General features: G+C 29.6%; 1 protein-coding gene across 1 annotated transcript in view; it reads right to left on the minus strand.

The window, feature by feature from the left end:
• Positions 1-24327, minus strand: part of LOC132952970 (spectrin beta chain, non-erythrocytic 1) — a 57193-nt gene that overhangs the window by 7182 nt on the left and 25684 nt on the right. The window contains exons 2-44 of the mRNA XM_061025503.1: positions 14413-14570; positions 14138-14305; positions 13897-14013; positions 13651-13759; positions 13351-13515; positions 13147-13259; positions 12834-13021; positions 12546-12771; positions 12132-12476; positions 11831-12048; positions 11455-11632; positions 11201-11392; positions 10927-11139; positions 10654-10857; positions 10368-10593; positions 10051-10304; positions 9785-9975; positions 9491-9711; positions 9199-9422; positions 8850-9125; positions 8647-8786; positions 8300-8570; positions 7825-8219; positions 7456-7741; positions 7162-7380; positions 6877-7070; positions 6704-6806; positions 6265-6642; positions 6030-6203; positions 5759-5959; positions 4696-4873; positions 4181-4609; positions 3912-4099; positions 3628-3824; positions 2771-3530; positions 2393-2656; positions 2035-2319; positions 1705-1961; positions 1456-1642; positions 1158-1358; positions 844-1074; positions 592-786; positions 351-530 (exon numbers count right to left, since the gene is read on the minus strand). Coding sequence (XP_060881486.1) covers positions 351-530; positions 592-786; positions 844-1074; positions 1158-1358; positions 1456-1642; positions 1705-1961; positions 2035-2319; positions 2393-2656; positions 2771-3530; positions 3628-3824; positions 3912-4099; positions 4181-4609; positions 4696-4873; positions 5759-5959; positions 6030-6203; positions 6265-6642; positions 6704-6806; positions 6877-7070; positions 7162-7380; positions 7456-7741; positions 7825-8219; positions 8300-8570; positions 8647-8786; positions 8850-9125; positions 9199-9422; positions 9491-9711; positions 9785-9975; positions 10051-10304; positions 10368-10593; positions 10654-10857; positions 10927-11139; positions 11201-11392; positions 11455-11632; positions 11831-12048; positions 12132-12476; positions 12546-12771; positions 12834-13021; positions 13147-13259; positions 13351-13515; positions 13651-13759; positions 13897-14013; positions 14138-14305; positions 14413-14532 — 9861 coding nt within the window. The 5' untranslated portion in view covers positions 14533-14570. The remainder of the gene's footprint in view (positions 1-350; positions 531-591; positions 787-843; positions 1075-1157; positions 1359-1455; positions 1643-1704; positions 1962-2034; positions 2320-2392; positions 2657-2770; positions 3531-3627; positions 3825-3911; positions 4100-4180; positions 4610-4695; positions 4874-5758; positions 5960-6029; positions 6204-6264; positions 6643-6703; positions 6807-6876; positions 7071-7161; positions 7381-7455; positions 7742-7824; positions 8220-8299; positions 8571-8646; positions 8787-8849; positions 9126-9198; positions 9423-9490; positions 9712-9784; positions 9976-10050; positions 10305-10367; positions 10594-10653; positions 10858-10926; positions 11140-11200; positions 11393-11454; positions 11633-11830; positions 12049-12131; positions 12477-12545; positions 12772-12833; positions 13022-13146; positions 13260-13350; positions 13516-13650; positions 13760-13896; positions 14014-14137; positions 14306-14412; positions 14571-24327) is intronic.

The raw sequence follows: 24327 nt of genomic DNA on the forward strand, positions 1-24327 counted from the left end.
ATTAATGAATGATATGTTTTAACATAAATTATTATGGAATTGACCAACCCATGGCAAGTAACTTAATGCTTGTAGTATTATTTTTATTTTGTTATTACTAAACGGTATTATTACAAGTGGATTTATGGTTGTTTTGATTTACTTTATACATTAATACTCCTTGAATTATACACAATATTAAGGTTTTTGTGTAATAAAATATAAGAAATATTATGCTATACATTTATAATAATCTAAATATTCTTTCTACTATACCTAAGATGTGTACAGTGTACATGCACACACAAAAAAAACCACACATCATAGTAAGGTCGATACATTTATCGCTTCGGAATTTAAAACATATTTACCTCTTGTCTAGCATTCGCTAACTCTTTTAAATCATCCCATAGTTGCTGAGTGTCTTCTAATCTTATTCTAATTTGATCTTGTTCAGGATTATTTTCTTCAAGTAACTTATGAGCAATAGTTATGCAACTTGAGATACGCCCTTCACTACCATTTAAACCGCTCATGAAGCTTTCAAATGCCTAAAATATAGATTAAAATTATAGACTAAAAGTATGTATTTTTATTTTTTAAGTCAATTACTTGGATCAAAAGTTCCACATGCTCTACATCTCGACCATAATCTTCTGAAGCAGCAACCGTTGTTTGATCTCCTATCCATTCGGCAACGTCTTCCGCTTCTCGAATAAACTTATAGAACTTGCGACTCTCTACTAATCTTGTTGCTCTTCTCTTATTTAATGTACAGAGCTCTGTGTAAACTTCTTCGATATCAGTCTAAAAAAAGGTCAATTAATAATTATAATGTAAAATGGATTTTTTTTTCTGTTTTACCTGTTTGCGTAATATATTTTCAGAATCAAAATGTGATCGATTTACAAGATTCCTACTTAATTTTGCTAATCTTTCAAGAGTGTGTTGGAATGTGTTCAGTTCTCTTTCTATTCCTTCAAGTTTTTTCATAAGAGTTTGTACAGAGTCTTCATCTCTACCATAGTCGTTAGATGCCAATAAAGGATATTTTTCTTTTAACCAAACTTCAGCTTCATTTGCTTCCGCATAGAACTATAGAATTAGGAATATATTTAGATATATTAGTTTTAATAATAATAAATTAATTCAATTGCATTCGAATAATTAATACTAACCATTTGTGATTCGTAAGCATCTAATAATTTTTGTTTTCTGATCTTGGATTGTTCTTTAAGTTGGGACATCTTTTCTTGAAGGACACTATAATTTATTTCAATTTGTTGTGATGCAAAATGACCACTACGAACCATTTGCTGACCTCTGTCGACTAACGCTGCAATTACTGGTTCATGAGATATTAATTCAGCATCTAAAGCCTTAAAAAAAAAAAAATGATTGTTCAAGAATTATTATAGGTACCTATATAATATTATAGATTTATTGTTTAGTAAATTATTTTATAATATCACTTACCTGATGTTTATTTTGTAATGCCTGTACTGAGTGTAGGCTTGTGCCAAAATCATGAGAGTTAATTTGTAGTTCCTTGTCATTAATCCAAGTAACTTCTTCTTCGATATCTCGTGATAGCCTATAATTTATTAGAGCATCTTCTAGATTATCCCTTCGTATTTGCATTGGCTCTTGAAGAGAATTATATCTGTAAATCATTCAAATTAGTTTTGACAAAATAAACGATGCAAGTTTGCTTTTGTTACACACCTCTTAAGAACTGCCTGAGATTTTTCTTGTATCTCATCCTTCATAAAATGATCAGAATTTTGAAATGTCAGAGCAGTATCTTTTAGAGATTGACAAGCTTCACCATGACTATGAACATCATTCTCTAACAGTGAATGTCTTTTCAACAGGTTTACAACACTTTGCAAATCTTTTCCGTGGTCTTCAGATTGCAATTGCATTTCTACTTCTTCTGTCCAAGCTTCGAGTTCTTCTAATGTGCGGTTAAATAATAATGCCTAAAAGTATAATATTTTTATGATAAATTGATAACTTTTATTAATATTTTACAAATGTAAAAGTAATTCTTACTTGATAAGCATCCTGTAATCGTTGTTTTTTAAGAGAACTCATCTCTTGCAAAAGTCTCCATTTCGTTTCAAGTTCATCTAATCTTACTCGAATCTCCATACTCGCAAAATGACCACTACTGATCAAGTTTTCACCTTCAGTACAAATAGCATTAACACGAGTACGGTTAGCAATTAATTCTGAATCAAAAGTAGCATGTTTTTGCATTTTTCGCTGTAAGTTAGTAGGATCTCTGTAACTTTCATCTCCAGCTACTTGTTGTTTTTGAATTATCCATCCTTCCACCTAAAATTATAAATGTAAAAATAATTTTAGTTTTTATAATATGTTTTTCATTAAGTTATTCGATTTTATTTACCTCATACATATTTCTTAAGAACTGTTGTAAAAGTCTGGAATCGTTTAGACGTCTTTTGCGAGAAGCTGTTGCTTCTTTAAGTCTATCTCTTCTATTACATATGCTGACTAATCGACCTTGTATTCCATTGCTGTCATAGTGTTGGCCTGTGACGAGATCTAAAGCATACTTTTCTAATTCTTCAACTTTGACTAGCTGTGCTGTTAACGTTTTTTCAAAAGCTTCGTGTTTTCGTATTAACTCTTCCACGCTTGACAATGATTCCTACATTTTTTGAAAATTTTTATTTTTATTTTAATAATTTTAAAGAAGTAAATAACTGAATTATTATTATTATTATTATTATTATTATTATTAGTTACTCTATTAGTTACTTACCCCTAGGTCGTCATTACTCAAAAATGCTTCTTTTGATGCTAACCAATTGTCCACTTGATCTGCTTGATTTTTGAATATTTGTAGTTCTAAAGCTTGGCTTAACATAGTTCTTCTTTCTTCCCAAGCTGCACTCAATGTTCTGCGTAGTTCATCGAGATGAGCAAGTTCTTTCTCAGGAATTGGATTTATTTTCAACCCAGATTCCTTTAATGTTTTAAAGTGTTCTTGGCGTCCATTGATTTCAGCTTTTCTTTCTTGGTTTAATTCTAATAAAGCTTTTGCTTCAGCCATATTCGTGGGCATATCATGTCCTTTAATTTTCTTAATTGAATCAACAACCCAAAGTTCAGCTTCTTTTAACTCTGATAAAAACTTTTCTCTAATATATGCATCATTTAAAGCTTCTCGTCGTTTTTTCGACAACATATGCAAGTTTCTCCAGTTATCTTGTAGTTCAGACAGTTTAGCTTTGATTGGAGAAGACATATCTGGATATTTTTGAATGAGGCGCCTGCATTCAGATTCATGTTCTTTTGTTTTCCCTTCAATGGCTGTCATATCTCGTTCTAGAGCATCCTGTTTTCTTTGTAATTGCTCAACACCACCCAGATTCTTGCCAGTTTCATTGCTTGACATTGCAAGTGCTTTTTCACTTACCCGCTGCAAAGTATCGTCAACATCCCGATTGAATGAATGTATTTCTAGGGCTCCATTTAGGTGTTCTCTATATTCACTTAAAGCTCCTTGAAGTGCCTTCCACCTAATAAAACATAGTTCTTGATTAATTTATGAACTTATTTATGATATTACATTATATTATATTAATATATATTCTTAATCAACTAATTTATTCATACTTATTGTTTAGATTTTGACGACGTTGTTGTATTGACTGCGTATCACTACGCCCTTGTCTAATAAGTTTATCAGCCAAATTATTAATTGTTTCTATTTTTCCTTCATCAACTCGATTATCAATGTCTTCGAGTTTCCTTTGCAACGCTAAACAATGTTCGTAATCTAAACCCATTTCTCCAGCTTGGACCATCATTTCCTACAAATAAATGTCATTATATATTTTATTGTTGTATATGAATGTACAAATGTAAAATTAAATCTATTAAAAATAATATAATCTTACTTTGTCTCTAATCCACGTTTCAACCTTGTCAACTTGGTTATTAAATTCTAAGATATCTTGAGCTTCTTCTAAACCTCTGCCCTTTTCATTAGTTTCTTGTAACAAATTTCTCCACAAAACTAAAAGCTTTCCTAAAGAATCTTGAATGTCCTTTGAGTTTTTGTGCTTCTTTTCGACCAACATATCAGCTATACAAATAAACAAATAAAAGTATATACTTACTAAATAATATATTGTAAAAAAAAAATGTACTATTTTTAAAAGCATACCATTATTTTTTATAGAATTAATTCTTCCTTGGTTAGCAGTAAGTTCAGCTTGGAAAGCTTGATGTTTTTGTAATTTTTTGATTTTGTCTTCCAAATTATTAACATCACCTTTGCTAATTTCCACATCCAACTTTTTGCGTTTTTCACTGATCCATGATTCAGCTTCTCCAACATCACGTAGAAATTGAGCATGCAATAAAGCATCATCTAACTTTTGTTTTCTTAAAATGCTTAGTTTTCGAATTTGCGCTCGCCTAGCTAAAACTTCATTCAGTCTTTTAGATATCAAATCACTTTCAAAATGATTTTGACTGAGTAATTTATGGCAGTGATCTTGTAAGAGGGAAATTTTTTCCTCTTGAGTTTCAAATAATTTTTCAAAACCTTCATGTTTTTTTACCAACGAAGCTACTTGATCCACAGTATTTCCTAAGACAAATAAAGTTAATAAAACCGATTATAGAATTGCATTTTTATTATTTTTGTATTTTATTAATAAATATAAATAAAAATACCATATTCTAAACTTGCTAATGCTACTTCTTGAGTGTTGCAAATTGTATCTATTTGTTTAGCATCACGGAGGAAGAATTGCAAATCAATAAGTTGATCAAGATGAACTTTCTTATGATGCCAAGATGAATGCAATTGATGTCGTTCTTCCAATAAATGATTGCGTTTTTCTTGAATTTCCTGTATACACATTTTAAAATTTAACAGTAGCTCAAAAAAATATTTATTTAATCAAAATAAAAATAAATGCTGTTTTTGATTTTATGTCATCAGTTACAATAAAAAAACAAAAATTTAAAATTTGAAATTTGTCGCTTGAAACAATACCGTACTACACGCTACTGATTAAGTGGTTTTTATTGTTTTTTAATTAAGTAATATTATTTACTATTTAGTATTTACTACTATTTAGGTACCTACTTCAATTATTATTATTAGGTAGTTGTTTTAACTTAAATTATTTATCAAAAGAAGTTTTCATTTATTTTATTTTATATTATCAAGGAAAATCTTAAATCACTTTTACTTGTTATTAATTTTTTTTAAAAGTTGCTTTTATTTGTAACTTTTTTTGATATTTTTTAAAACAAATAAATTGTTTCAAGTCACTATTGAAGTATTTTAATTTACAATGAAGGCAAGTTTAAACAAGTTTCAGGTGACTTATAACAACAGTTTTTATTTTTTTACCCATTAAATTTTTTACAAAGTATTAAGTGTTTAGGTTAGGTAGGGCCTAATGCGACCACAAATAATTTTTTTTGCAGATATCTGCGATTATTTTTTCAACTAAGAATAAGAAAATCATGTCAATTCACCCAGATTGAAAGTAGTATACATTTTTTGTGATATTAAATTAAATTATTTATCAATAATTCACGAATATCATAATTCAACATTAATATAATATAATGTAAAATTGTTTATATTTTTTAATTAAATTTTTGAATAATAAATATAACATGTAAATATTTTTGGTGGTATAGCCAAGATTATGATCTGTCGAGATTGTGATTTGTCAGGATTTGGTATGATTTTGACCCAGACCCATGTATATACACTTACATTTGCTGCAAAATGACCTCCTTGTACTAATGCTTCGCCAAGATCAGCAACAGTTTGAAAAGTTTCTTCTCTAGCTTCTATTTCAGCTTTCACAGCTTCGTGTTCTCCTTTTAAAAGCTGTGCACTTGCTGCATCTCTTACTTTTTCTTCTGTTAACATAGTAGCCCTCAAACTACTAGACCAATTGACTAGATCTCTGACCTATGACACAATCAGTGTAAAAATACATTATGCAAATCAAAATGAAAGAAAAAAAAACAACAAAATTTACTTGAGCTAAAAATCTATGCAAATCACAGCTGGCTTGTAAAGCTTCTCGCCTGTGTGCAGAGCGATCCTGAAGTGAAGTCCAACTTCGAACTACGGTTTCTTGTTGCTTTGCAATATGAGAAGCATTTGACCCAGGGTAGAGTGTTTGTAACTTAACTGCATCTTCCACTAAAATCTAATATGGAAATAAAAATTTAATAAACATGTAAATTTACTTCAGTATTGTGTTTGTTTACCTGAAGTTGTGCTTCTAAAGCAACAAGATCATTTTCAAATCCTTCATGCTTTCTGATCAAAGTTAATACTGAGTTTAAATCTCTTCCTAAATCATCAGAAATAGTTGCGTCTTTATCATTAATCCGAGATAATGCATCAGCTACATCTCTATGAAATCTATGAATCTCTCCAGCAGCTTTAAGGCGTTTTTCTCGATTTTCTATTGTAACTATTAGTTGTTGCCATAGTTCACTAATCTCTTCTTGCCGTTTCTCAATTTCAGATGTATACTCTGAATCGTTTGCTACTAATTTATTAGCAAGATCTTCACACTGTTTAAATCTTTTAGATCCTGTTTCCACCCGGTGTTTGAGATCATCAAATTTGTTTTGTAACACCTATTATTGAATTAATTATATTAAAATACAAGTTATTTTAATTATATATTTGAATACGTACCAAAAGATGTTCAAAGTCTTGGCCATAGTCTTCAGATGATGCAGCTTGCATATTATCTCGAATCCATTGTTCAAGTTCATAATTCTCAATCAAATATTCATGTCTAAAATAGGTAAGACAAATAAATTAGTACAGTTTAATTAAATTAAGTATAGAAGAATTGTATTTTTTACCTGCACATGCTTTCAACTAATCTATGTTGCCTTGCTGTTGCTAATTTTTGTAATAGTTTAAATTGTTCACAAATATATTGCTGTTTAGACGATATAGCTTTAATATCTGGATGTTTCAAGTTCATCATATTATTTCCAGTGTGACACATTTCTTTGACAATACCCTCATATGTATCAATTTCTAGTTCTAAAGCCTACAAGATACAAATATACAATAAAACCATTAACCAACATGAGTATACAGTGATAAATAAAAATAAAAATATATATTCATCTTCATCATACCTTATGTTTTGTCAGAAGTTTAGATGCTGCATCTCTATCTCGACCACAATCTGTAGAAGATAACATATTATTTTTTTCTAGTAGCCAACTTTCAATTTCACTCGCTTCAAAGAAGAATTGTTGAGCTTTTAGATTTAATTCTAGTTTGCGACTTCTATCCTCGCCTTTGGCTAATAGATCTTGCCATGCATCTTTGAGTCCAGTACATAATGAAGAAACCTAAACAAATTAATGTTTAATGTTAGGTTTAATTTTAAAACAATAACTATAAAAATTAAAAAAATGATACACTACCTGTTTAGTTTCTGGATGTTTCTGATGAATTAACGATTGACCTGACTCTAGGGTTTTATTGATCATAGGTTGATGACCTTGTATTTCTGCTTCTAGTTTTTTGTGTTTTTTGTACAATGTTTGCGATTGGTGAAGATCAGTACCCAACTCACCAGACTCGACAAGTGGTAAATGTTCTCGTATCCAACTAAGTTCAGCCTCTAACTCAAAACCAAATTTGTGAAAACGTAATGATTCATCCAAAGCTTCTTTTCTAAGCTTAAGTGGTTTATCCAATCCATTAAACCTGAACCATTAATAACAACATGACATTAAATATAAATTATGTTATTACAAAATAGACGAGCAAATTATAAAACAAATACTTACATTTGTTGGCATTTTTTACTAGATTGTAATATATTTTCAGCATCAAAATGACCGTCTTGAGCCATTTCTTCACCGGCAAATACTAAATCGTCAATTTTTTGTTTCCAATGTTGTATTTCAGTTTCTACAACTTGATGATTTTTAAGAAGTTGTTTGCAATGTCGTAAATCTGTTCCCACTTGTTGTGATTGTAAGTCCTTTTTTAGCTCTTCGTGTTTGAAATATGCATCATCTAATGTTCTGTTATAAGTATGCTGGGCTGCTGCTTGTCTTAAACATCTGCCTTTTTCCACACTAACTTCGACCAATTTTTTCCAGTCATTATTTAATTCTGATAACTTTGTTTTTACTTCATCTTTTCGGTAATTCTCTTCGTTAATCAAACCTTGACCACACTGAAAAATAAATTATATTAGTATATAATATTTTGAATAAATCCACAATGTGGAATGATAAATGTAAAAATCTAGTTTACTTTATTGATATTCCTTAGTTGACCCTCATTTGCACGTAATTCACATTCAAATGCTTCATGTTTTTGAAGTTTTCTTTCAATATTTGTAAGATCTCGATATGATTCGTCACTTGCTGTTTTCAACTTATCTGTTAGCCACGTTTTAAGATCATCCACATCTGCTCGGAAAGCTTGATAATTTCTGCTTGCTATCAAAGCATTTCTCCTCACTGCTGCTTGGTCTTTTACCAAATTCCTTCGATGCAAAACTGCTTCTTTACGTTTATCAACACTACAAATTATGATCATTTAGATTCTAAACTTAAGAATGTATTATTTTTATTTGAAGTAGATAATAATCTACTTACTGGTTAGTATCATAATGGTTAGCTGAAATCAGTTTGTTTGCCATTTCACAGAAAGTTTTTAATCTTTCATCTTGTGCATAAAGTGAATTTTCAAAATCTTCATGTCGTTTTAACAGCGCCTCAACATCATCAACAGACCCCTTTAAAAAAAATATTTATTTAATAACTTAAAATATATTTTAAATATTAATATCTCTTCTTACTCCTAAATCAGCATATTCCAAAAACATTTCGCTACCAGAAGTAGCTGCATCAATATGATCTGCTTCTTTATTAAATATTTGTAATGCTAAACATTGTTTTATCCATTCCTTTTTTTGAGCCCATTCTTCGGTAATATTATTTACTTCTGTAGTTAATTTATTGTTGCGTTCTTTGACTTCGTTACTACTACAGTTACCAGATGATAATAGTTGTCTACCCAGTTCTGAAACTTCTCTTACTTCATCTTCATGAGCTCTGATATCATCGCCCAGTTCCTATTATAAAAATATATTATTTTAGGAGTGTTGGTTTTTATGGAAGATAATATTTTAAAAAAATATGTAATACTTGATGATTTTTTAGTAGATTTTCTGCTGTTACAACATCACGAGCAGAATTATCAGTGTTCACCAATTCTTTTACTGAAGACAACCAATTTAAGAGATTTTTTGAGCTATTCATGAAAATTTGCTGCCCAACAGCACTTTCTAAACGCGATCTTCGGTCCAAAGCTTTGTTCTTTACATTTTGCCATAAAGCTTGAACTTCTTTTTGTCTTTGAATTACATTTTCTAAAAGAATAAATTATAAAAATAAGTCAACGATTATCAACTGTTTATGAATTCTGTGTCAGACATACCTTTTTCATTAGGATAAGAAACCTTCACTGAATTAGCCAATAAATTAACCCTGTTTACTTTTTCTTCCACCGGAGCTAATTCTCTTTCTAAATTTAAATGTCGTCTCTGTAGTGCTTGTATAGTTTTTAAGTCTAATCCTACTTCAGCGCCATCAAGTTTATCCATTTTTTCTGTCATCCAATCCCTGGCTTCACCACAAGTTTTTTCAAATAGTTCCACACTGAATCAAAAATGTTTATTTTTAATACATCTAAATGTTTAGTATTTATATATAAATTTAAAGTATATAATACCTAAGAGCTCCTTCTAAACTCTTTTCTTTTTGTGCTTTCAGCCAATTTAGATGATCCCACAGTGTATGTATTTGATTTTGTCTGTTGGTAATCATATCAAGCTGACTGTGTCCAAGGTTGGCAAAATCTTTAACCGCCCGATCAATATCTTCAACACGTTTGTTACTCGCAGATAAATCAGTTAAGAATTTCTATAACACAATTTCATCAATAAAACATAATAAACAAAATACTAAAAAACCTGATTGTAGTTGCAATGTATATACCTCATATTTTCTTTTAGCAGATTCAACCGTGTCTAATTTATCTTCAGCCTTTAGTAATTTTTCTTTGTCTTTAATCCATTTTTCAAAATCATCACATTCTCGATAAAATCCATAAAGACAAATAGAGTCTTCCAAAAGGGCATGGCGCTTTTTTGCTAAGTCTTGTGACTTTGTGTAAGTCTCATTAATGTTTGTTATACGTTTTTCAATACTTCTTTCATTGTTAAGATTAGTATCATCATTCTTTGTTGGCTCTATATAAAAAAGTTTTATGAATAATAAAATACATTTTATTTATAGCATTTTAATATGTTTACCATCTTTTTCTGGAGTTCTAGTTTTCTTAACTCGAACCTTTTGTTTCACCATTTTGACTTTGGGAACTTTTCTTGTACTTTTTACTACGTGCGGCCTTCTAACTGATACTTGCATAATTTTAGGCTCAACCTCGCAAACGTAGTTGGCTGGAACAAAACCATCTTGGCCGTTTAGTTTTCTTACACTCCACCAATCTGGGTTTGTTTTATTTAGCAAGAACATCACCTATAACAGAACATTATTTTTATTTTTCTATTCTAAATCTTATTTTAATAATTTATATACCTCTCCTTTGGTCATTGTCATGCCTTGTCCATTAAATGGGTACAGACTTTTTACTTGAGGTACTTGTCGTTCTTCTACAACAGTTCGGTGTTCAACATGTTCGATTATTTCTTCTTCTAAGACTTCTTGAGGAAGTAACCTAGTTTCAAACACCCATTCTTCTATTGGTTCAGCTTGAACTTTTTGATTTGTATCATTGGACAACTGAAATTTTGAATTTGTACTTTCATTAATATTTGTTCAAATCATATATTCTAATATAAATTAAATTACCAAAATATTTGATATTCCTGCTTTGACTAAATTGTCAGCTTGTGTATTCAATGACTGTATGTCTCCTTGATACGCATCTAACTCTTCTTCAAGTATTTTGTGTCTAGCCAACAGAGCTTGTGCACTTGGTTCATCGACTCCGTGGTCAGAAGTACTTAGCACTGTTAAATGCTCATGTAACCAAGATTCTGTTTCATTTGCATCAGCATAAAACTAAAAATATGTATATGATAATATAAATATAAAATTTAAAAATTAACAAATAACAAATTACTTGATAAGCTTCAGCTGCATCTTGCAATTGCTTAGTTCTCAATTGTGATAAGCTATTTAATGAATTCCAATTGCTTTGTAAAGAATCAACCCTCGATTGAACTTCTGAAGGTTCACTGGCATTTATACTCAGACCTGATTTGCATATTTGATCAGTTTTTTGACGATGCACTTTCATCTCATCAAGTAAAACCTAATAAAACTATTGTATTACAATATGAACACTAAAAATGTTATTAATCATTAATAACGAACCTTATGTTTTTGTTGTAAACTTAATACGCCTCTCAAATCTTTTGCCGAAATGTCAGCCCTACAAATTCGCTGCTTTTCGACAAGCCAAGCTTCTTCATCTTCATGGTCTTCAATGAACTGATAGAAGTTCCTTGCTTCTTCTAGTCTAGCTCTTCTTTCTTTACTTAGTTCAGACAACCTGAAAAAATTATATAATGAGTATACTTTGACTTTTACTTTAAAAACATTTATGCTGGATTGCACAAAACATTTAATGAATCAATAGTAAGCTAATGGTCCCTTAAACAAGATTTAGTGGCCCGTGATTGGTCCATTAAATTTTTAGTGAACCATTAAATTTAATTAATTGTTTATGCAACCCAGCATTAGTATTTACCTGTCATATGCAGTATTGAGTTGGTTCAGACTGTCTTTTAATAAAGCAGTATCTTTATGTTTAGAGGGTACATATTGTTGACCTTGTCTATTTAATCTTCGAACGGTTTCACCAATGGCTGTAGTTTGCATTTCAGTCAAGTTTTGTTTTTGCAATAAGTCTTCTACAACAAGTAGATGAGGCCCGACATCTTCAGATTTGTAAGTCACTTCAATTTCCTATAATAGTAAACCGTATAATTATTGATCAGCATTCATAAAATTCTTATTTCATTAAAATATTATTTGATATTCAAGATTACCTGTATGGTTGACAAAACTGTTTCTATCTCTCTAAGCATAGAAAACATGGTACTTATATTGTTCAAATTTATTTTGCGACTTTCTAAAAGTTTTAAAAGATCTTTCCATCTCTGTAATACTTCTTCTTCCCTGTTTTTCACTCTCTGAGCTCCGTGGTAATTTTCTTTAATCAACTCATCGCTCATGGCATTCAAATCGTGAAACCGTTCTTCTCTTGCCATGATGTCAGCGCTAATGGCCTCGTGCTTTTTTACCGTTGCATCGACTTGAGTTAAGCTATTGCCAAACCTAGGATCGTTCAGTACTTGGATCATTTCTTTTAGGTAACCGTCTCGAAGGACACTCTAAATTCAAAATAAAAATGTATAAAGTTAACACCCAAGAAATTAGTTTGATATTAATGTTTTGTATACCTTTTTTTCGAATTTGTAATTGAGTTGCTCCAAACGTTCTTGTCTCAATAGTTCCTCTCGTAGAGCAACTTCACGTTTATGTTCGGCCCTGTCTAAGGCTTCCCAGTTACGTTCAACATCGTGTATCAATTGTCCGTCTTGGGGTATGAACACACCTTGGTTAAGCGATTTGAGTAGGGTATTTATATGGAAGTAAAGAGCTTCAATTTCACTTCGTTCTATGTACCTGAACACCGGAAACGAATAATATGTAACATCAAAATGTAATATAAAACAAACTGGTCATACTTGGGAGGTTTTTCAACAGTCCGGTATTTTTTGAATGCTAATAGTTCACGCTGAATGCCTTCTAAAGAATTAGGGAAATTATGATTTTCTAGTTCTTTAATTTTCATTCGTATCCATTCTAACAAGTCTGAAGTCAGTTGTTCGTAAATAATTTTTTTCTTATCTATATCCATTAGTTGACCGAGTATCTAAAAAATATATTTTTATAATATTATTATCATTTCTAAATGCAGATGAAAACACGTAAAATTAACACAACACTCGTTATAATGTCCATAAGAATAATTTAATTGTTGATAATAATAATCATTACGTTGGCTATTCTTCGTCCACTCTTCATTTCATTTTTCATCCTCGCAAACGTATGATAATACGAAGCGACGTACGTTATTACTGACTTTTCATCCGGTCTGCTTATGTCTACGTCTATTTTTTTCAAACAAAACACGACAGTATTACTTGTTTAGCATTCGTACAAAATATTACAATAATAATATTATATTTCTCTCTGTTTCACCTTCGGCGTCGAGCAACCTGGGAATTCCCAATTCATTATTGGCTACATCGAAAGCTATGTTCAGGTTGTCGATGTTGGTATTCTTCTCGAGCGACGGAAAATCTAGTAGATCGGGCCGATGAGAGTGGATTAATGCATTGAATCCTAAGCCATTTCTCCAAGAACCTATATAGAAGTCAACATCGTGTTATTATATTTTATAACATAATATGGCGTACCTAGCTTATTACTATACAGCTCTAGGTATTTATTGTGTTTTGTTTTTTTCATGAAATATTACTGTTTTCGTTATTTATTTACTTGTAAAGTCTTGTATGTTAACGCCTTTGTAGCCATTCGTTTTACGCTGACACCATAAAAGCAAAGCGTCTTTAGCCGATTTTTTTTCACTGCTTTCATTTTCTTCGTCCTATTTTTTAATTTTTTTTAATTTTAGTATTATGTCATTGTAATCATATATTAATATAGGTACATTTAATAAGCAATATTAAAATATCATAATATGTGTATTATGGTCAAGTCTTAAACACGATCATCATGACTTACCACGTCGATTTCAATTTCTTGGATTTGAAATCTTAAGATAATCGTCCATATCAAACCCAAAATCAGTCGGGGATTTCCATCAACAATATCTTCGGCCCCGATGCTTTCCAATCTCACCTATAACGATAATTTGTGAATAATTATATTGTCTTCAATTTTTTAACAAAATTATATGATCTTAAATGTGCTGATGATATTAATACAACCGATAAATGCAAAAAAAACGTTTTTGTAACAATACCTTTGTGTGGAGAAACGCTAAGCTTTTGTTGACGTTTTCCACCTTGTGCACCCTCATGCGCCCGTTATTTGGTTTGCCCAGTTTTTCGCCGGAAATTATTTCTAATAGTTTGAGAAGCTTTCTTCCGTCCGCCAAGTCCACAAACAAGTCGTCCACCTCCATTCTTACCTATATAATACGGTTAGCAAATAAAATACATTAATTAATATGTATATTTTGGCGACGGGCGCACACCGCTCCGATTTGGTTTGCAAATCTTCACAAAACGCTCTTACTTTTTGTAAAAATGAGTTCATCCATTTGGTAAAAGTCTTCTTTTGTATGTGTAGCCTCTCCTCCTGGAGGGCTTTAATTCGCCCCTGTTCAAACTTAAGTACATCTTCCCTCTGCGTCATCTCGTGGCGTGTGATTCTTGAATTGGCATTTTATAATACTGAAACAAAATAGAGGAATTTCGAATAAAATACATGTATTGGTACGCGATATAAGTAAATAAATATAGTACTCGAAGTCAACTAATTCTCGATTGACAAAGTTCGACCCATATTGATAAAGTTATATCTATATCCATACGAGTATAGGTAGGTATTTAATATTTGTGCAATTATACGGATTATTAGGTAATCTCGAATTCCGAAATATATATTATCGCTTATATTGTCTATATATACGATGTCATATTATATTATCTATTACGATTTATACAATCGATATTGTATGTGTACAGGTGCAAAACTAGCCGAACTAACATATTAAAATAGATACACTCGACAATATAAGCTGTATAATATACGGAAGATCGTGTTACTATAGTAATAATAATAGTAATATATTATTATTATGTTGTAAATACTAAATACCTCTTCACAGATAAATGCAAGTTTATTGCTCAATTAGTATAAATCTATTATAGACTATAATAGTAGATGCGTTCTGTGCTGTCATGTCACTGAAGCCAACACAATATGAGACGATAGAAACATAATAAACCACGTGTTAGCCATTAGGTATACCCTTAGGTATATGCCTGTATAGTGTCTAAAATATAAACCTATACCTACCTATAAATATGGGTAATAAGCAAATTATATATACCTAATAATAATTAAAAATAAAATGAGTCATTTATTTAAACAATTACTCAAATGTTATGTAACGATCGAACAATAAAAGTTTGAAACATTATACAGGAAGTATTATTATTATTATTATTTTTTAAATAAATGTACATAAGTAATATAGTTTATACATATACACATCACACACTCACACATTAAATTCGTTGTTTTTGTTAAAACGCTTCATACGTTACGGCAACTGTCAAGCCCCATCTAGAGAGTTGTATGGTTTCTATTAATTTTGAAGCCAGACTAGTTTGCCAGGGCCCTAAATAAATTTAATCCAATTTTAAGGTGTGTTAATCGATGAGTGCGGCTTTTGGCTTGGACAAATTGGACAAGTATAATTTTATTTCAAAGCTCTTATAGTATATATTATTATAATACATTCCCTGATTTTGAATGATTTCACGAAGAAATGGTTTTTTCTCCCAATATAACTTCTTATTGGATTACAATATTGGATAAATAATATAATATTATATAGTTTTTCGGTAGGTATAGCTTTAAATTCAAAATCAAGAGAAAGAAAAAATTGCTTTATTTGCATATATAGGTCTGTATCGTATTTAACATTCAATTTATTTTTATTGTACCTAATATATTATTATTGGACAAAGTGAAATTAATCTATAAAATACTGAATCTCGTTAAATAGGTAATAATAGTAAAAAAAAAACGTGAAATATTCAACTACATAAAATTAAGTAACTGTAAAAATGTTAGACATTTTATATTTTATTTTGTCGATTGCTGACAAGCTGTTTGAGATAGACCTGTAAATTAAAATGAGTGTAAACTAAAATAATATACGTTTGAATAATCGATAAGTTATCGGCAATGTTTGGCTTTGATTAATTATGAAAATGTATAAGTACATGACTTTGTCGCCTCCGTAAACACGTATTGTTAATACTAATCGTGTTTGGGTATACTTAAAAATGTAATTACAATATATTATGTAGGTAGGTGTTAGTTTGTTATTCATAACTATAAAGTGTCGAACGAAAGTGTGAAACACGTCGATGTTCAATAGTTAGTAGATTTATTTTTAACTTCAATGTTCCGGGATAGGTATACTGAAATGATATTGTGTACTTTCAACTTGACGATTATCAATGCGATTACTGACCTACAGTCGTAGGTTTGGTGTTTACAGTGTTTCATTTCACATTTACATAGATGATAATATTACTACCTAGCTGATTTCAAGGTAGATAGGCTTGGTATTCACGTTCTATCCTTGAGCTTATACTTTATAGCATAAACTCATCGTTATGAAATGACACGTAATTACATTTTCGTGAGAAGTGAATAACACATATTATATTATTAAATTATTGTTTCAACAATGTATCAGCACCTATATAATATAGAATTCGAAACCATGTACTGAAGTGTATAACTAAGTTAGAATAGAGCGAGATTCTGTATAATATTACTATCATTTAAAACCAACAGAGAATGTAATTGATAATTATATTTTAAAACGTTACGATACATTATTACTCCATTATCGTGCAGTTTATTAGTATCCATAATATTATCATACCTATGTCTTAGCTATAATATTATATTGTTATATTATTACAGAAAACACATTTTTGTATAAATAAATATAAATAATATAACACGAATGTGTTTGTATTGTCTATCGAAATACGCATAGGTATAGGAAGTGTATAATATAGCAATATATAGGTAACTTACTAGTTACTGGTATAGTACCAATCGCATAAACAAGTATTACCTATTACCTAGCTGACTATGCGTCCTATACACAATGTGCATATTATATTTATGTATATTATATACATTTCAACATTTGTATCGTTATTGATGCTAAGGTTCGTATTATGCCCGAAGAAAAATCTCACGGTGAGAGGAATTTTATACTAAACTTAGATTTCTATATTATTGATATTATCATTATTTTATATATTATATATACTTTATAAATAGGTAGGTACAATAATAATCAATATAGTTAATATTGATGTAACTACATAATATTATACCTATATTTTTTTTCAGGACGTCGCGATGAAACAGTTGATGGCGAATGATGAATGGGTTTTATTTGTTGGCATTGACAAATGTTGATGTATTATTTATTGTTAATATATTTATAATCCAAACCTATAAAATTTTTTTATCGGATTGTACTTTTTATAAGCAAAAAAGAAATCGATTGTTCCTCGTATTTCCGTTTTAAATATACCAATACAGGTATGATTATCGTACACATATTTGTATCAACATTATTATTTGGTTCGAAAATTACTATAAATTCGAATTTTGAATTCATTCTTTGGTAGATCATAATTTATATCTACATCATTTAGGTCAAATATTACATTATATTTCATATGATTTAAGAATTATTGTACCTATTACTAAAACGCATATTGTGTTTATAATAATATAATTATATATGTTTAATATGTATGAAACACATTTTTTTAGAATATTAAATGCATTTTATTATGTTACCGATATTATATCATAAACAAATTTAAAATATATATTTAATGATAAAATTAGTTTTCATTTTTCGATAGTAATTTTAATTTTTGCTACCTTTAACGCTATCTATGACTAAAAAATACGTTTTTCGCGTTGACAATACATTTCGAATTTATAGTTATAGAATAATAGAATATAGATGGTGGTGATAACATAACTTTATATACCCACTAACTTAATAATTCTATAAATTATTCTATTATCATTAACATTATTGAAATTCCGTTGTTCTATATTATGTTGATCTATAAATCAACAATTCTAAATATGTAATATGTATTAAAATTTTCAGTAAAACTATTTAAACTATAACTAGATAGATAAAATGGGCACAGCAAATATTATATGCTATCTCTTTATAGTTTTTTTTTTTACTTCTGTAAATTTAAAGAACTGTTAATCAAACTACACGTTTTATGACATTTAAATGTCCATAAAATCGTTTTTGATAAATTATTTGTATTTTACTAGAAATCTTAACATTTAATTTTACCATGTAAAACTCGTACATAATTCGACCATTACGAATGGGAAGGAAAAAACATGTGGCCTAACGCGTACTTCTCATTTTAGGTTGTAACACGATTTTCGATTATATTACAGTTTTAAATGTAATTCATATTATTATGTTTTTATTTTGTTTTCCATGAATGATGCCAATTCTTGTGAGGTCTCATCTTACGTATGTATTTGAATGGATTTCGAGTGCAACTAATTTGCAATAGATAAAAATAATGGCGATGTACAGCTAGTCACGATTAAAGGAATATAATATAGACATATCATACCTATAAGTCCACATTTAACTGCAGGGGAGTAGTGCCAAGTGGTAAGCATATATAAAGTCGATTGAAATGATTTCAAAATAACTGTTTTTAGAGCTGAATCGTATTTTTTTACTGGAAATGGATAAAATTATCAATTTAAAAATAAATAATATTCCTACTTAGTGTTATGCATATAATAATTATTCAGTTGGACGACCGGACTCGAAAGAAAAATGTACATTCATGTTTTATACATAATATTTTATATTATACTCTTATTATAGTATAATGACATATTTTGACTGTAATCTATGCTGAAAGTGCTGAAACATTATAAATTTTAATTTTAATAAAATGTTTTAACAACAGACCATTTTATCGTGATAAGTATTTATGACCTTTGGTGTTATATAGTTATTAAGTGTACAAGTGTACTAAAAACTGTTTAAAATCAATAAATCCAAAAATAATAAGATAATACTATTACAAGTCATAATTAATAAGTGTCATTATACTGTCGTAATCAATTTACTATAGAAGCATAAATACTTCAAAATGAGAAAGAAAATTTGAAATTAATTATTAAACTATAATTTTAAATTTTAAACAATATTAAAAAAACAATAAGTGCTCTATGGTATTTTATATTACGTAGATGTGAAATTTAACTACTTTTTTTTTCTTATTTTTAAATTCTGTCGATAAATGATTGTAAAATAAAAACGCAATTACTTCGAATATAATAAAGTCATATAGTCATGAAGAACCCAATATGCTTGTAGTTGAAAATTATGATGACAACAAATTAAAAACCATCAAAATACAAATAAAATAATACGATAACGTATACACAGGTACATTGGCATACATTGGTATGACGTATAGTATTATACTCTAATGTAGCAATATTAAGATCAAATGAAAAGAGAACAATTTCGCTAAAAGTGTTATATTATATTTATAGGTACGTATCTTATAGCCTATAGGTATGTATCTTATATGGTGGGATTCATCAAGCATTATTATCATCTCCTCGGCCCTCCTTTTGTCTTAATGATTATCTTTATAGGCATACTTAAGGACCATATATTTTCAAATATTTAGATTTCTTTTTCATTATCAGGCGAGTTAACAGGAGTGTTTTGTGGCGACACAAATATAATTTTTCCAAATGAGCACCCGCAGTTAACTTTTTTTTTTATTATAAATAGCTGGAAACGCTTCATATAAGTTAAAAATGAATAAAGTAATTTTAGAGCAAAGAAAACTGCCAATATAAAAAGTTAAATAAACAAAGGAAAAAATACTTTTCCGTGAATTTTACAAAGGTTTTTTATTATTATATATAATGTATATCACGCAGTATACAATTTAATTTCTTTTCATCGTTTATTTAAACTTGGATTATTTTTTAATATTAAAAAACATTTTACGAGATTGTCGTGAAAATATTATTTATTTTGAAAACTACTATACTATGTATAATAAGTTCTAAATTTTCGACTCGCACGAGTATTGTAACAACTAAAAATACTCGAAAATATCGCATTATAATATTTAATCGGCCAAGTGTGCGTAAATCTTAATATTCATATTATTTTTTCTCCGACGTATATTCGTGTCCCGCACCTCTGTCGTAGACAGTCGCATAACGCGCGAACTACTAGTGAATAGGAAAATATAATAATTATTATTATCATTATTATTATTATTACTATTGTCGGAACTCAGAAGATAATTATTATTTGTCGAACATCGCCGTGCCTAATGCGCTGCAGTGATTATACAATAAAAATTAATACACAGTGATATAGCAATGATAATTATTATTATTATTATTATTATTACTATTGCATGGGATATACGCTGCATGTGAATATAATATTATTTATTATATATCATATACTACTGCAGCGGTGATATTACATAATCTATCATTATATTATATTACGACCGAAGAAGAAATGTGAGAAATTCAAAGCGCACAATAATGCGTGTAGGTAAATACGCGCGTTCGGCGTTTGGCATATTATTATTATTATTATACATATACACAGTGACTGCACACGCACATAATGTGGAAGGAAACAGCAGAAGGCCTGACAATGCCATCCTTGTTAGTAAATTTTGTCGTGTAAGTCATTTGGCGCGCGTGTGAAACCGCGGTCCCGTCATTGTACACGACGATATTGATTAGCACACATACTGCTAAGTCTACTTATAAGTCATACATTATTATAACGTATATATATATAATATGTACCTTCTGTACTGTGCAATATATATATATACACCGCCGCAGCCGAGTGCATTATCAGACGTACGCGCACGTATACTATATAATATATGATGTATAATGGATATAATATATATACATATGATGTATAATGGATATATATATGGACGGCCGGAATAATAATATGTCAGTGACCCGGTGTTTATGTACCTATGGTCTACGGATAAGTAATATAAAAGGCCGGGGACACCTCGCGATGATGATGGACGATGATGGTCTATCGAAAATTTCAATGTCGACGATGTACCTATATATATGGCTACATAATATTATATGAATTCGTTCTTATTATGTTATTAAAACTATTTTTTGCCGATTACTTGTGCATTATACCGGGTAATCCATATTACGAACTAACAGTAATTATTATAATACCGGTATAGGTTATAACCGACTACTTGGTATACGCACTATTAGGTACGTTGATGTTTTTGGAAATAAAAACATGCACAATATACCTAGTATATGTATATATACACGTAAATGGCTAACCATAATTTGATTTTTGTAGTCTGAAGAAGAATATTTTTCTACAAAATATGTATTATTGGTATTATGCAGGCATGGAATATCGATAGTGACGAAAATTTGATTTTTTTCTACAAAAATATAGTACCTATAGGCATAATAGTACTTCGCATTGCGAAATAAAAAAACATTTACATTTGACCGAAAAAATGAATACTTATATAGGAGCAGTATAGCGGTAAATTGATCATTCATAATATATTAAAGAAACTATTAGGAAAATTATCATATTTTTGTGTTCTTATGGAAAAAAACGGATTATAACGAGTGACGAAAAAAACATCCATATATGTACATTATATTATAGACGCTGTTTTTTTGTACCACACACACACACACACACATATATATTTATTTTAACCTTTATCTACGTCATGCTACACAGTAAAAAACTCAAAGTACGGTGATTTTCTCAGTCAACAAAACGAATCGGTCGATTGCATCGGTAATACGCGCATCTAAAACAACCCGATGCGTTTTGAATAAAAAAAAAAAGTAATAATAAAACGTTGGCAAATATTTTGTATTAAAAAAAAAAGTTCTTGAAAGGGTTTATTTATTATTATATATGTTGCTTTTTTCTCTGTAATGGAAGCCTGTGGGCTATTTAATTTGTTATTGTTGCATTTCGGTGGAACGCATTATTATTATTTTATCGTACAGCCAATTGCATTCTTATATTGCTGTAGAGAATTTTTTTCGTTTTACCGTCTATTATTGATAATACTTAGGTACATATTACTTATTATACACCGCCTTTAGAAGGAACTAAAATACTTTATTACATTATAACAATACCAACACTTACCTCGATATAATATTTTAATATGTATTAGGTACGCTAAATCAGTATTATAAGCTGAAACTTTGAAGCTCTGAAGCTTTTTGGTTCTTATTAATAAATATAAATATTATTAATTTAATTTGTATATTTATTAATTATTGTTAATATCTCAAGAAATACTATTTATTGGTTGTTGTTGTTTTTCTTGTAAGCGTTAACTCTGGCATAAACCCTACTACAGTTTAGAGTATACATTATAAACCAATCAAACATTGTTTATTTTTCGAAACAATAGTTACGAAACTGTTTTACCATAGTGTATGGTACCTATATAATATAGCAATATTCAATAATAACTTTTGTTAACGTCTACATGGTCAATTACAGCGATAAAAATATAAGATTACTTAAATACAATAATGCTATTTATATTATTTTCATATTATTTTCATATATACTCTTATAATAAGTTTAACAATATTGTTTCACGATGTATTTTCTATAGTTACCTATGTCCGTAATAATAATATCGTCTTAGCTATACGGCATGCGAGTTTCGCTCGATATGCCTATATTATATAGTTTCATTGAAAATCGTTCGATTAATGATATTGCCTATGTGTGCGTATTGCGTATATCAATACGTCATCGTCATTATAATATTAATTATCATATAGTGACAATTGTAATGGTTATATACCTATACATTAATCGTTAATTAATATTCAATATAATTTACGAAAATATACATTTGTATATTATATGAAAACACCGAGACAGACAGTCAACAAAACATCCTCAATGGTTAAATAAGTAATACCAAAACATAGTACCTAACATTAAACGCGCATCGATATATTTATTCAATTCTCATAGTATAGGTATATTGACCTCAATATGGTATCGGAAATTAAACATGTATAATGTATAATATATTATTACATATTACATACACGTATATAGTCGCATCGATAATTAACCTATAGACGTAACCAATAACCGCGTTATTAATTTCATTGATGTTTAAACATGCAACTACACAAAGTGTTATAGGTATAGTCGTAAATGGTGCTGCAGGTTATCAATGTCGGAAAATTTTTATTGATGAGTGATGAACGATGAATGACATAACATAATACTATGAAGCAACTCGCATAAATAAATTTATTACTAGCAGACACGGCAATGCTTTGCTATTGCTAGGTTTTTGTGATTGTTTCAACTCCTTTTGTGTGTAACACGCCGTGGAAGCAATGTCTTTTCAAGTGTAAATGATATTATATTTTAATTTATAGCCATCCCGACCGGCGTTGTCCGTGAGATTCGCTTGTGATTATGCGAGCAGTATATTATTATTATCAGTAGGTAAGGCAATCTACTAGCGGTGGATCACGGACCTCGCGTGGTGCGCACGTAAGTGTATAATTTAACTCTAAAGTATCAAGTTATACAATCAATTAACACTAAATTCTAACCTAACCCAACCATACTAAAATCGGATAAAAAAAAACAAACATTCGTATGTATAGATAAAAAAAGAAAAAATAAGAAAAAGTAAAAATAAGAAAAAAACAATGCAATTAATAATAATAATAATAATAATTACTATTGTTTAGACCAATAGCAACCATTTATAAACAAAATTTCCAAAAAAAAACAATTCAAAAAATTTGTCCACCATGGTTTGAACTCGAGACTGTTTAACTTTGACAAGTTTGAATCCCTGTTTGAAAACCTCCCCTGTTTGAACCTCTTATTTACTTTTTTCGCAACAAAATGTAGCCTATAATCTCTTTCCCCGAGATCTACAATCTATCTCTGTACCAAATTTAATCGCAATCGGATGAACGGTTTAGGAATGCATAAAGGACACCGCGAGCAAGACACTGTTTGTCTTTTGTATATACATATTACATATAGATAAGATCAAATAAGATATAGGTTATTGACTATTGTCATAGGCGATTTATATGGTTTTTCTTTTTTTCTTTTGGAAATGGGAGAAGTGGTTTTATAATATTATGTTCTATTACATACAAAATAGTAAATACCTTAATAGTTTTAACTTTAAGCTTTGGTTTTTTTTCAAACACTCCGTTTGTTTATGCATAATATCTGGGATCGGGATAAAAATCATTTAACTGACCAAGTGCGATAACTCTGCACAGGCG

This window comes from Metopolophium dirhodum, chromosome 9 (genome assembly GCF_019925205.1).
Source record: "Metopolophium dirhodum isolate CAU chromosome 9, ASM1992520v1, whole genome shotgun sequence".
Classification (NCBI taxonomy): domain Eukaryota; kingdom Metazoa; phylum Arthropoda; class Insecta; order Hemiptera; family Aphididae; genus Metopolophium; species Metopolophium dirhodum.